The 14,414-nt window shown below is 37.8% G+C and overlaps 1 protein-coding gene and 1 long non-coding RNA gene across 10 annotated transcripts in view; one reads left to right on the top strand and one right to left on the bottom strand.

Moving 5' to 3' along the window:
* The window catches only part of GRIK1 (glutamate ionotropic receptor kainate type subunit 1), a 362,404-nt gene that overhangs the window by 18,083 nt on the left and 329,907 nt on the right, over nucleotides 1–14,414 (bottom strand). For all 9 annotated transcript variants that reach the window (XM_014866436.3, XM_044750995.2, XM_070488745.1 and 6 more), the window contains one exon: nucleotides 3,347–3,572. In XM_014866436.3, coding sequence (XP_014721922.1) covers nucleotides 3,347–3,572 — 226 coding nt within the window. The remainder of the gene's footprint in view (nucleotides 1–3,346; nucleotides 3,573–14,414) is intronic.
* On the top strand, nucleotides 101–12,802 carry LOC139040977 (uncharacterized). The gene is made up of 4 exons (XR_011495372.1): nucleotides 101–237; nucleotides 1,956–2,019; nucleotides 7,044–7,112; nucleotides 9,165–12,802. It is a non-coding gene; the product is annotated as an uncharacterized lncRNA (long non-coding RNA).

The following is a 14,414-nucleotide window of genomic DNA, read 5'->3' on the forward strand; positions in this document are numbered from 1 at the left end:
GGTTGAAGAAGATGTCAAGAAGGATTATTGTCTTAGGGGTACTACTTTATGGCTGTTGGGAAACCCAACCCACAGATTGACTGGCAAAGGGCATGAAAGTTGAATTCTCTATTTTGAAGACTAAATAATTGGAAAGGGGAGAACTGACATTTTGAGATTAACTCTTGCCCAGATTATCTACTCTTTTTAAATACGGAAAAGTTGAGCTGGGAATTCTGTGATGTACCTCTACTTCTGGTAAGTTTTTCATGAGTCTTTTTCCCATGTTAGGGAATTTTATTGTTTAGATTCTGCTTTTTCTAGGCTTTTGGTTGTCTAATATTGACAGCCTGGCTAGAGGATCACCAGTGCTATTTTCTATTCTTGAAAGAGGAGTAGCTAGACACTTCCCAGTTTCCTTTGAAATTCAGAGTGGTGCTGTGACTGATTTCTAGCCACTCCAGCAAAAGCAGTGTATGACTATTTCCAGTCCTATCTCTTAAATCCTCCCAACGTGATCTTCTATTCTCTCTCTCCCTTTCCCCAAACATACCTCAGGAAGGAAAGGATTTCAAGTCACTGGGAACAGTGGGACAATCAATTAGAAAGAGCTTGGGTCCCAGGACGACTGCATGAAGCAGTCTTTCTTTCAAATTACATTGGCCCATGACAAAGTCAAGAAATACACATTTACTGTATAAGCCACTGAAAATTTGCAGATGTTGTTTGTAGTAATTAGTGCATATTGACTAATACACCTACTAAGATACTATCAAGATAAATTTTGAATAATTCAAAGGTCTTACAAAATTCAGTTAGGTTTGGAAAATTTGCAAGGACTTTACTGATATTATACTCTATTTTCTAGTAATTGCATTTAACTTTTAACTATGTTAGGGTTAAAGAGTACCAACATCTGCTTGTAGCCATAGCTTGCCCAGTACTGGATTCCTACATTAATCAATGCAAAGGAAGAGATAAAAAGATGATAAGATTCCTGTATTCAATTTCTCCTTGGATGCTAAGAATTTTTGTTAGCATTTCTTTTACTCTGTAGGAAACTAGTACACCCTGGTTCTTTCTTTTTGCAAGCTTTAAAGTTCTTCTTGGTGGAAACAGAAAAATTAAAAAAAATAGCAAATATAGAAAGGTAGCATCTTAGAACCAGAAGTGATCTGAGGAACCATACAGTTCAGTCAACTTATTTTAGAATTGCAGAAATTTAGGATGTGAAAGTATGAGTGAAGGTAATAGTTCCTGGCAGAGCCAAGAATTTAACTCAATTCTCCTTACTTCTCTCTTCATGTTATTTCTATGAAAGCTTTTTCCTCCCTGCCTTGCACCCCTCCTCCCTCAACTTCCACATTTACCTTACGTTCTGTGGCATGGTTTCCCTTAGAAAAGCAGAGAGTTAACATCATGGCGTTTGTCACTGTTTTTTTAATTTACTCCCAATACTTCCTAAAGTCATTGTCAATACTCAAAATCAAGTTTAGAAGCAGAGGAAAATGTTTTGGAATTAGATTGTGGCTTGTCAATTAAGAGTATGGATTTTTGGTGAGAAAATGGTTCTTGAAAGCCGAATTAAAAGATATTAGCTGCTTGCTTAAGCACCCCCAGAATAATGGCTGGTGTCAAAATTAGCACCATTAACATACCCATAGTGTGTGAGCAATTTAGTGAAGAAGGAGAGCTTTGCTTTAATGCACATGAAAGTGCTTTGAAGAGCGTAAGAATGATTTGTACAGTAGCGGCTGCAGCAGTGATCATAGCAGTATACGCAGTGGGCACTCAATGAATGTTGACTGATGCTCTCCTTCTGCCTTCAGGTGGCACAAAGCCTAAAACATTTCAGACAGATGGGGATTGGATCTTTGTTTAAAGTAGGTCTCTAAGGAAGGTAATTTTTAGCCTCCTGGTAACCTGTTTAAGCTTTAACCGCTCTTTCTCTTAAAGTTTTATTTTAAATTCCTCAGGAGGCACATTTCCAGAGCTTCTGTCCTGAGAGTGTCTGAGAAGCAAAGTCTTCAATTTTGTGTGGTGAGTGAACTGACTTTGCCAATATTTGACCATGAGAAAGAGTTTGGAACCTTAAAGGAGTCAGTCAGAGCAAGACCCGAAGTGTGTGGAGAATTTTTTATATCTGAATATATTTTAGCTTTAATCTTTGTTGTTGTTGTGCTTAAATGGACTGAATGGCATTGGAAGTGATTTATTACAAGTCACTTGAAAAAATATGTATGGATACACACAGATCTTCTTGAATAGCAACTGATCTTTCTTAAAGAGTCAATTCATCATAGAAGAAACATCTCACAAATTTATCCAACAGCTGTACTCCCAATGGATGTATTCTCTCTGAGGTCTGCCATCTGTTCCAATTATTCCTTCATTGTTTTTGGTTTAAAAGCATGACAGGTTTATAACCACTAAGAAAAATTCCTGGAGTATATTTCTTTTCATCTTGGGTGGGGGAAAGACTTCAACTTTGGAACTTGTATGTCAGAGTATAGATGAGGTTAGCAAAAAGCAGACTCAACTGGAACATTCAAATCTTTCTTTATCATATTATATAAAATATAGTGATATTCATCACAGGGTCAGCCTCATTTACATGATGGCAGAGTAATTTTCAATGGGCTGTATTAATTCAGGAGTGTTTCAGAAAGGAGCCCCTTGCTTCCCCCCACCAAAAATTTTAGGTTTACGGTTATATTCCATTCATTAGAAGAAATGTCCATTAAAAGTCTCATATTAAAGCACAAATATTCTTTGAACGAGTGATACACATTGCTATTTTCTATCATCATTACTAGATAAGAAATTTGGTGGGAAAGGAGGGATGTTAAAAGATGGTGGAGGTGAGGTTATTGAGTGGAGGATAGAATGATAAAAGCGCAGTTTTCAGCTTTATAATTTAGTCTAAAGATGGTTCTATTAAGAAACTACAGTTGCCTTTCTAAAAAGATGCAGAATATGTTACAATCAATCCCAAAGTCTTGATTTTGAAAAGATTCAGGGAAAGGGACCAACTCCCAGTGTTCTCCTCTGACTTATGGATCATTTGAGTAAAATTAGCAATGATGGGGTATAAAGAAATAGTATCTCGGGCCAGCCCAGTGGTGCAGTGGTTAAGTTCATATGCTCTGCTTCAGCGGCCCGGGGTTCTCAGGTTCGGATCCAGGGCGTGGACCTATACACCACTCACCAAGCCATGCTGTGGCAGGCATCCCACATATAAAATAAAGGAAGATTGGCACAGGTGTTAGCTCAGAATGTGGAGTAGATATCTCTGAGCCCACTCCCTTTTATACTTCGTGATCGATGTTGCCCATCTCAGTCTTGGCTAGTGCCTTGCCTCTCTTACCGATAGGCGTTCCCACTCCGTAACCTTTGGAGTCAATGAGGCCCCCGATCTGAGTGAGGTTGCAGTTTCTCTGTGTCACATACTCAATGCTGGTGGACTCCATCAGGAGGGCGTAGTCGGTGGTGAGCACTCGGTGGATTCCCTCATCACTGTGTTTCACAAGGGCAGTCTGCTGCCTGCTGCTCATGAAAGCCCACATCTTCTCGTAGGTGGATATCTTTGATTTCTGCAGGGAAAGAAAGCATACCCACCAGCAGAAGAGTGCTGAGAAAATATGTTCTAAAGATGCTCAAAATCACAGTGGTTCAAACAGCACAGGGAAGATTCTTTCTCTGCAGGTAGGAAACCAAGATAGATGATCCTGGGACTTCAATTTGATAGTTGAGAAATGCCCAATTCGTTACAGGAAAATACTTGGAGGCAGTAAGGCAGCTACTGAGAAAAAGGAGATCTTGCCCAATTGATGTAAGACATTGGCTCAAAGTCCTTTTGCTTATTTCAGTTAGGGAAAAAAGAACATTGGTATCAATGATAGCATTTGCCTAAGGAATTGTGACCACTTAAGAACAAGTGGCCGTGGTCCACTGAGCCAAGGAGTGACTAGCTCACTCCAGGACTCTACTACTTATTCCATTCTCCTTCACACACTTAACTCCAGCAGGTGTTGTTTTACTGTTTTCTGGTATATATCTTTCAATACCTGATCCAGCCTTCCTTTACTGGGGACAGCCCTGGGATAAATCACATGTTTCCTCGGCTTCATTTATGAAAGAACAGCTACTCACTCTTATCTTTTCTAGAAAACTTAAAATACAAATGCTCTTTTCAAATTAAAATTCAGATCAGAAAACTCTTCATACTGTATTTATATGCCTTTATAGGCAAACATTCAATTTTTAATTGCAATTATATTTTAGACATGAGGACTGCATATTTCATTTCAAAGTGTTCTATGATTTTGTCTTTTCCCTTGTTCTTCGGCTTTTGATAGATTCAGTAATAAATCAGATGTATTATATGTATTATATATGCATCTATACATCCCCCTATCTCATTATCTTACTCTTTGTTAAAATATACTGCCTAAGTTTTCATATTGCTTAGATACAAATTTTCTATCCTTTTGAATAGTGATCTATGATTAGCTAATTTACATTTTACTCTATAATTTCTATATTGTTCCACTTTTTTCTTCTGAATTTGTCTTCATTTGCATCAACACTCCCCTCCATTTATTTCAAAGACAAAAGACATTATGGGAATTATTATAATTTTGAGCAAAATCTAGCTCCCACACATGTGTATGGTGCTCACTCACACTAGATAGCTTTCTTGGCGGGCACGGCGTGTATCATCTCAGGAGTGCAGAGAAGCCTAAAACATGATTTGGAGCCATAAGGAATAAATGGAATACCTATGGAACCAACTCTAGTACAGTTATTCATGCTCAAGTGTTCCTGGGGACTCACTCAATTCCTAACTCTATTTAAGACCTGGGTTAATGCTGGAGGCTTTATGAGTTAGGGGAGGACAGATGGCTTTATTTTGGATTGTTAGGCATTTGAAGAGCCCCTTGAGAAAGGTCTTTTGAGACAAACAATTCAATAAACAGTACCTTATACATACTGGTGTTTTATGGAAGCCATTCTGTCATGATTAGGCTGCTGTGAATTACTCCTCAATCCCAAGAGAATTGGAGCTCGTCTCAACGACAAAGGCATGTTTTTAGGGTCAGGGTCAATGCCTCCTTTGTTGTATGATTTCAGCCTCTAAGAGTGAGATAATGCTAAATTTATAATAAAAAGCTACTTGTACAAGCTACTTGTACTTGTAGGGAGGTCAGCCTGTCTTTTGGCAGTAAATGCACAGCTGGGAAAATTATTCCTCCATCAGGGAACTACCTTAAGGGAAAATAATTTTCTTTGAAGTATGAAATTTTAAAGTTGTCAGAGACTTTAGAAATTGGCTCATTCAAACTGCCATTTTCACCAGGGAGGAAATTTTGGTACAGAAGGTTTGGAAGCTTCATGAAATTCACAAAACTAGTTAGTATCAGAGTTAATACCGGACCCCAGGACTCCTGACAGCTAATTCAATGCTCTTTTCAATGTACCATCCTGATTTGGGGTAGGTGGATGTTCATTTTGTCAAAATTTCTCCAAAAATGATTTTAATCTTATGTGATTTACCTGTGACAACATAGCTTATATTCACGGGCTCATATTATTCCCAGAGATAATTGTTTATTTGGTATCATGTTAATGCAAACTAGGAGTCAGCCTCAATAAAAAATTCCATGAAACATCTACATTTTCCCACCGAATTTAAATTTTATTAAAAATGAATGCTGCAAATTGTTAGAAAACTGAATTTTTGGCCTATAGAAGTTGAGGACAAATGACCCCCTCCTTCTGTTCTTGCTCCAACCTCATAATGATAAACATAATGGAACAGAGAATGGCATTCTTCTGCTTTCATTTAAAGTTTCTTGACATCATTTAGAAAGTTTGCTGTTGCTGGGTTCCCTTGTGTTCCATATTTGGAATTATAGACTATTTGAGACTCTGAGTAGCTTAGAGTTCACAAGACTCCAAATGTGACTAAGGAATAACTTCTTTAACCTGTAGATGACTCAAGAGCGTTCAGCTATAGTCCGTTTTCCACCACTGGAAACCCACAAGGAGAACGTCATCGTTGAAAGAGTTTCACTTAAGGATCGCTCAGCCCCCAGGTTCTGCTTTCTAGACCAATCCTTTCATATTACTTATGCAGGTCCTGACTTCAGAAACATTTAAGTGACACACAGAAGGTCACATTTGATTAGTGGAAGAGCCAGTACAGAATTAGGGTCTCTTTCCTCCTTCCTCCTGAGTTCTGTCCACCGTCATGCCCTGTTCTGTAATGTTTGTTTATTACTGGATCAAAAAGTACTATGCTGGGAGTAGTTAATTTAGATTTAGTCCTTTTTAATAGGTTTTCCATTTTTAAGACACAAATCTTAATAATTCTTAAAAATAGGAATATCATGGGAAATTATCATAAATATTAAAAGACCAAACAAACTGTTTGAATGACAGTCTGCATATTTTTGCATTTCTAAATCTTCTATAGCCTCAGCCTGCTAATTTGCTCTAAATAATATATATTTAAAAAATAGGAACAGTGATTGCCTCTTATTTTACTGAATATGTCAAAGGTTAATTAGAATATTTGTAAAGTACTCTGAGCTTCTTAGCAAAAGTTGTTAAAACTGAAAAGTCTTCATTTATTAAACCTGAAATAATCAGGTTTATTTTTGTTAATCCTGGAAGGGCATCAGGTTTAGATAAATTCATTTTGTCTGTTTAAACCTGATTAAGTGGCTATTCTGATGCTGATGAAACATTGTTGGCAAAGAAGAAGCATTTTTTCATCTAAAAATCTGTTGTAACGGAGCGTTCCTGTATCACCACTTTATGACCATCGTTTATTTCTCTTTTTTCCCCTACAATGCAGGCAAGCTAAACACTCACTGGGAAATGATTTACAATGTGTCTGTGTGCAATTAAAAACTGCTTATTGAAAATAGTAATAATAACCAGCATAGGCAGTGTTTACCGTGTGCCAAGCACTGTTCTAAGCACTTTGTATGTATTAATTTATTTAATCTTCACAGTGATCATATGAGAAAAATATCATCATCATTTCTCTTTTACAGATGAGTAAACAGAACATCATGTGAAGAAATGATGAAGCCAGGATTTGATGCCAGCAATCTGACTCCAGGGTCTGTGTTCTTAATCAATAAGGGAATCGACTCTTTGTTTTAATACACAGAATATTAAGCTCATGACTTGGCTAATGTTTCAATAGCATCAACAAATTTTCTAAGGAAATAACCACAGTAGCTATCAGTGGCATCTTTCTCTTATAACCAGAGCTGTTTGTTGTACCTCTTGGAGTCATCACATAATGTATGGGAACTAGTTAAAGAAATTTAGGCAGCTTACATTTGTTTGGACAAAAAATCAGACAGTGTTTTAGGAAGTGCAGTAGTTGTAAACTAGAAGAAAACAGGAATAGTGTTTATCATTTTTCCTTTAACAGTATTTTGTGTTCCATACAATTCCTTGTTTTCAGTTGAAGGGTTTCCGCTATAACATGTAAAATATGTAAATTCTGGAGTGTAATATGGTTTTAAGACTGAAAGAATCTCCATTTTTATAGACATACCCCTCTAATATTTCATTTTTACTGAGACAAGCATTATTTATCACATTATTTCTTCAACCAGGTTATGGAGTTTCTACAGCAAAGATGTATAATCCTATTAATCAGTAGACTGAATCACTGTGTGATTCTACTACAGATTCATATATCTGAAGATTCTATATTTAGATCCATGTTCACATATGTTTATTTTTCCAATATCCATAATCCCACACACATACATACACACTAGGGATAAATTATTGATATTTGATCTTTGTTATCTTATCAAAAGTGATCTTATAAATTGTGGCAAATACATGTATGTTGAACAAATGAAATACAGTACCCAAAACAATTACATTTTAAAATATCTAATTTGCTTTTACTTTAGGTAAAGCCTGATTTAAGAAAAACCTTAAAAAATCAATCAAAGACATGGAAATTAGCTGTGTAGAAATCCAGACTTGTGAAACAGATACATCAGAGGTGAATAGTTGCCTTAAAAACAACCATTTCCTCTAACACATGGTTAGATATATTTTTTCACTAAATAATAGATTCTCATGGTGTTTTAAATGTAAGATTTAATTTACAAAAATCACTTTGAAGGAAGACCATCAGAAGAAAGCATTTATAGTATAGTTAGGAGCCTCTGTTTTTCAAATGTTTATGATATGATTGTTGTAGTTGAATATGCTCTTATCTTGAATTGATAGAAAGTTATAACATTCTCAGAATCTCCAAGGTTTTAAAAATTCTTGTATTTCCTTTAAAAAATTCCCTTAGTGGTATTTAAACACCTTTGCTAAAAACTTTTTCATGTTTTCTCTTGTCTAGAGTTAAACATTGGTCCATTACAGGCAATATACCAGGCTTTGAAAAAGGTTATCTTTAATTGACCTCATGGGTTTCTTCCCAAACAAATACATTTTTAGCCTACAGGGACTAAATTTACACTACACTGGACACTGACAATAAAATTAGCTGGATCTTTCAAACACAAGCTAACAGCTCTTAGACAAAGAATGCCTTTCTATGCAGAGAAGTTTGAGAAATGTCTTTCATCTTGTGCTTCCTTATATGACTATTTCTGTCTGAAACCTGTCTCCCTATAATGGCTTATTGCTTCAGTTCCACTGGTGCGGTACCCAGTAACTTTCTTGAAATGTCTTTTGGGTTGCTGATAGCACCTACCTACTCCCTGGAAGGAGATTATAAAGGTTAGAGAGTCCCTTATTCCCATAGCTAGTACAAAGTCCCTAGACCATGAAAGCCAGAAATGACAAGTCTGTTATGATTTTTTTAAACCTATTTTATCCAAGTCATTTTCAACTGAATCATGATCTAATCTGTGTAATCCTCTGGCTTTGGTCTGAGAGCATAGTGATTTGTTACAAGGCAAGCTTCTACTGAGAAGCATTTCTTACATGAATATTTCCTAGCCAATCTGGTTCACAAGGACGTCTTCTGATGTACACACCACTTCCTGTCTGCACAACACACGCTTCTTAATAGCATGTTGCATTGTATTTAACAGGTCTGTGTGCATCTTGTCTTTCTATTGCTATTCAGGTTTTCAAGCCTTGCACAAGATTTTATACCTTTTCCCCCTCCTATTTCTTAACAGTGCCAACCTCAAGTGCTGGTCATATTGGAGATCTTGGAAAAAATATAAATTGAACTGAATTAAGTTGAACTACCTCACTCTGCTTCTGAGCTGAATTCTAAGGGCAGCTTCACCATCTGTTGCCTACCTACCATCTGGAAGTGGTTCTTCTGCAAATGAAATGCATGTGCTTAGGAAGGGCTTCCAAGGGCTGTCTGTCTGTCCTGACCTCTGAAAGTCTTTGAGACCTTGGGCACTGGCACTCCCTTTGGATTTTAATGTCCATTACCAGAAGGCACACCTTCCAGAGGTCACTGACAGTAAGGGAGCTGACCAAAGACCAAACTAGAGCTTTTTAAATCCAGAGATATTGTAAAAATCCAGACTAATAGCTGGAGGTAAGGGTTGGATGCTAATGGTGATGATGTTGTTGGCGATAATTACAGTAGTATGTCACTTTTTTATTGTTTAGAATTTGCCAAGAAATATTGTAAGCACATTACTTCTATTAAGTCATTTAATCCTTAAAATAATCTTATGAGTTAGGTGTTATCACAGACAGGGAAATCAAGGCACTGAGAGTTTAAATAATCTGCCAAGTTCTACTTCGTTAACAAGCAGTAAAGTTGGAATTTGAACCCAGGTTGTCAGGCTCCAGAACCTGCAACCTGAAGCACTTCACTGTCAGTTTTAATTTATATCCCAGCATCTGATATTAGTCATATCTCCTGAGAAGACTGGCTTGTATCCTCAGTCTCTGAACAATGGACTAAAACCATTATTGTGCTTGGATGATGGTTTGCAAGGGGCATTGAGAAATCTTCTCTTTTAGGCCTCAAATGGTTATTAGATTTTTTCATGACAATCCTTTCTTCATCTGGGGAAATAAAAGTGACTTGCTAAACTGTCAGTGAGAGACCAAAGTTTGGACTATTCCATTTATCTGGAAAGGTAATTAATAGAATTACAATAAGGAGAAAGAATAGAATTTTTGTACATTCCCTACTTTCTGAGAGAGGGAGAAAACTTGTATCTTAGCGCTCCTTTATGAAAGGAAAAGTCGCAGCTGGATGTCACTGTTGTCAATTTTCTTGGGTATAAAAGAGGGAAATGGGTCACACAGGCCGTAGGGAAGCTGTACCCAAGTTGCATCCATAGAGCTCGGCTATAAACTGACCACTCTATGTACCTCCTAAGATGCTTGTGGTGGTCTCAGGGAGAGGGGAGAGCAGGAAATGGCTTTACTGTTCAGGCTCTTGAAACAATTGAATTCACCAGAATCACCAGTGATTCACCAGCAAAGAGCTGAGAAAGCAATATAGTTAATATCCTATTATCAATTAGTATTATCTCAAGTAAAAAATAACAGGGAGTTCATTGAAAAATTCTTTTAGAAGTTCTGAATTATTAACACACTGACTTATAAAAAAAAGTCCATTAGTTAATTGACAGCCTGATAAGGAGAAAGAAATGGTCCCTTGATGTTTGTAGAATTTCTTACATCATCTTCAACAATCCCTGAACGGATGATAAAATACTCGGCATCTCTTTAACCTGTCCTGCTAATTGGCCTAGTGGTGACTACACCCTTTGGTCAAATAACGTATTACATTATCCACAATGCTTAAGACTTTAAGACTTGGAGTGTTGATGACCTTGATAAATGTAATGTTTAATAAGCATCATCAGTTGAGTGACCGTGGCCACAAAACTTAGAGTCGTTCTTTTCTTTACAGACAATATCAGCTAGAATCTCCGTGTGTTCATCCAAAGCTTTGTGAACATGCGTGGAATTGAATTTACGATTTAATCCTAGTTCTCTGATGTAAATACAGTCCCTGATGATCAATGTGGTTGTTACACATACAAATGATGCAATAAAGGAAAACTGCTTCAGCCTCCCTTGTCTCAGATGCTTCTTACTTTGACTCAGCATTTGCCTAATAAATGTCAGTTTATTCCTTCAGCCTTACCTGAATTCAGATGGGAGAGGGTGGAACCTTACCTGAGCTATTTAAAAAAACGAAATTTTATTTTTTTTCATTTTGAAAATCAAATACCCCAAATCTGAAATCTAAGGTTATGCTATCTGCAAGAATACAAAGTCTAGGGAAAAAAACCCAATGGATTTTGATTGAATTTTAGCGAGGCACTTGTGGCCACACTTTTGAAGGAGAAACTTTGCTAAAGTCATCCCTTGCTCATGGCCCAGAGACCACATGAGAGGTTTAGCATATTTTGTTTGTTCACGGATTTTGGTAATTTCCTTTCCTCCTTGCAACTGCCTATTCTTTAACTGTAAAGCAATTTAGAATCAACTTGAAAGCAAAAAAACAAGTTTTTACCAGTTGAGTGTCAAAGGCATATTTTCTTTTCTGGCAACAAAGCATTTTAAGTTACAGTGTGCACGATCAGAAAATGCTTCTTACTAGAAGTTTCTCTGTGATCAAGTTGGCTATGGGACTCATCTGAGCAAATGGCTTAAGACCCAACAACAGATCAGACCTAACCTTTGCTAGGTTGGACTATGCAAATGTAGCTTTCCTTATTCATTCGACAGCCCTGGAGAGGATATTGTCTTTGATTAAGAGAGAAAGAGAGGGAGGGAGGGAGGGAGGGAGGCCCCGATGGCACAGCAGAGGTGAAACAGTAATGTAGTGGCTGGTCAGGACTGAGTCCTTGTGACCATAACTGCTGTCTCTCAGTGCCTTAAGGTAGAACTACCCTGAGAGCTAAAAGGCTGGAATGTTTCTTTCCCCTGTGGAATAATCCAGCTTAAGAATCCTGAGTGTGTATCCCTCTGAAGCTTTCTGACAGCTTGCCTCCCTCAAGGGGAAAGCTAAATCGGATTTAGTCCTTGTTCTCTTTTTGCAAATAAATTCCTTCTTGATAAATAGTGTTGCCGGGCTGCAAGCTAACTTGTCAATCAAGGAACTTGGCAACAGTGTCTCTTCCTGTGGGGATCTCAACGTATCCCTCCTGCTGTAGTCTGAACGTGTCCCCCCCAAATTCATATGTTGAAATCTTAACCCTCAAAGATGATGGCATTAGGATACGGGGACTTTGAGAGGTGCTTAAGTCATGAGAGCGGAGCCCTTATGAATGGGATTAGGGCCTTACATCAGAGGCTCCAGAGAGATTTCTTGCTCCTTCTACCAGGTGAGGATACAAGAAGTCTGTCATTGGAAGAGGACATTCACTCAACCGCGCTGGTGCCCTGATTTCAGACTTCCAGCCTCCAGACTGTGAGATGTAAATTTCCACGGTTTATAAGCCACCCAGATCACCGTATTTTGTTAAAGCAGCCTGCATAGACAAAGACACCTCCTCAGCTCCTTTCTTCTCTCCCTCTGATAGAATTCCGTCTTTACTAGAATTCATTAGTGCATTTGTTCATTTATTGAAAACTTATTTCCAAGTGCCTACTATATGCCAGGTGCTGTTTTAGCTTCTGGGGATGTAACCGCAAAGAAATGGTCATTCTCTACCCTCAGGAACCTATCTTCTAGAACTCTCTGAAGTTTGACTGAATCCTGGCTCTTCCTTCGCTAGCCTTGTAAATTTGGGGCCAGTTAATTAACCAAGCTGTGCCTCAATTTCCTCATCACACAACAGGGATGATATTAGTAATTCTGTCAGTTGGCCTTTTTAAGGGTAAAACGTGAAGCATTTAGAAACAGGGTGGGTGGCTATGAGCCAGTGTGCAGTGCACACTGCTGCTCTCACTGTCCTTCTTGGTACTATCGTTCCATTCTTTCTCTCTGAGATGCTTACTGTCTCATCCTTGGCCTGGTGACCTGAGAAACGCCTTTCATTTGTGCCTCATTTTCAGGACCAGGGGGCAGGCAGGAACCCCCTCTGAAAATGTCCAGGGAGCAGCCGGTGTGAGAGTAGCACGTGGTGGTTGCTGGGATATGCACTAACAGAACACACCTCCGTGTGGTCACTAGCACCCTTTGTATTCAAAGAGGCGTGTGAGCAGAAACAAATCAAAATGAAGTTAAGACACACTCTGTGAATACATGGATCGCTTGCACAGTGGCAAAGTCAGGTCTATTGCTTCTTCAAAGAGTGGCCTCTCCTTCTTCTGTATTTGCAGTGTGTGTCTAGAAGGTAGGAGAATCTTCTCTGCCTCTACTTGCCTACTTACTGATATTTTAAGATTATTTTCTTTTTTTGGTGAGGAAGATTTGCCCTGAGCTAACATCCATGCCAATCTTCCTGTATTTTGTATGTGGGATGTCTCCACAGCATGGCTAATGAGTGGAGCAGGTCCGTACCTGGGATCCGAACCTGCAAACCCAGTCTGCCAAAGTGGAGCATGAGGAACTTTAACCACTTGGCCATGGGGCTGGCCCCTAAAATGTTTTGAAATTGGTGGAACAGGTCAATCATTTCAGATATCTTTTGAGACACACTCAGCTCTACTTCGGCAGTGTCCCTCTGTCCTATACACCTTGCAGGTGACTTTCTTGGTTTCTGACAAGAATTGTGATGAATCACTAGCTTGGGGTAACGTCTACCTCTTCACACTGTTGATTTTAGGAAAATCCAAGCTTTCGGAAGCTTGGAAAGCCATCTATTTAATGTCATCTGTCCTTCAACAACACTTGGCCAGGGAAGAAAAAATCACCACACTTTATACATTCATTAAATCAATGACGTATTTCTTAAAATAAAAAGAATGTTCAAAAATTATCTTTTTTAACATAGATGAAAACCAAATCCTAACTTTTTATATTACTCTGTTTTTGGATAAACTCTGGGTATAGTTTGCTCTTGAAACAAAGCAAATTTGTATTTATTATTATTATTATTATTGTTAATTGTTAAACCACATTTAATGCATAGGTAATATCAATTTTGGTGAACCAATACTGTTATATAAAGAAGTATTTACTTTTTCTTACCCTCAGTTTTTTGTTTCTAAATTAATATTCTTCATAAGTCAAAATAGTCCACTCCATCCTGGGGTAACACCTTGATTTTTGATAATCTGAGTGTGAAAAGTGTTTTTAAAATTTATTTTGTTTACAACTGCTGTTTTCCTTTTTTTTCACATGCACAATTACCTCTCAAGAGAAGGTTCTAGCCCATCTCTATCATGAACCAAGTATGTGACTTTGAACAGATAATTTAGCTTCTGAAGATTTTGTTTTCTTCATTAGTAAATTGAACTTTGTATCTCTAAGGTATTTATGCCAGCGCTAACCTCCCTGGATCTGCTAAAATCCGTTTTTTTCTCCCATGGCAGATGTAGTATCTGCGATT

Source organism: Equus asinus, chromosome 18 (assembly GCF_041296235.1).
Source record: "Equus asinus isolate D_3611 breed Donkey chromosome 18, EquAss-T2T_v2, whole genome shotgun sequence".
Lineage (NCBI taxonomy): Eukaryota > Metazoa > Chordata > Mammalia > Perissodactyla > Equidae > Equus > Equus asinus.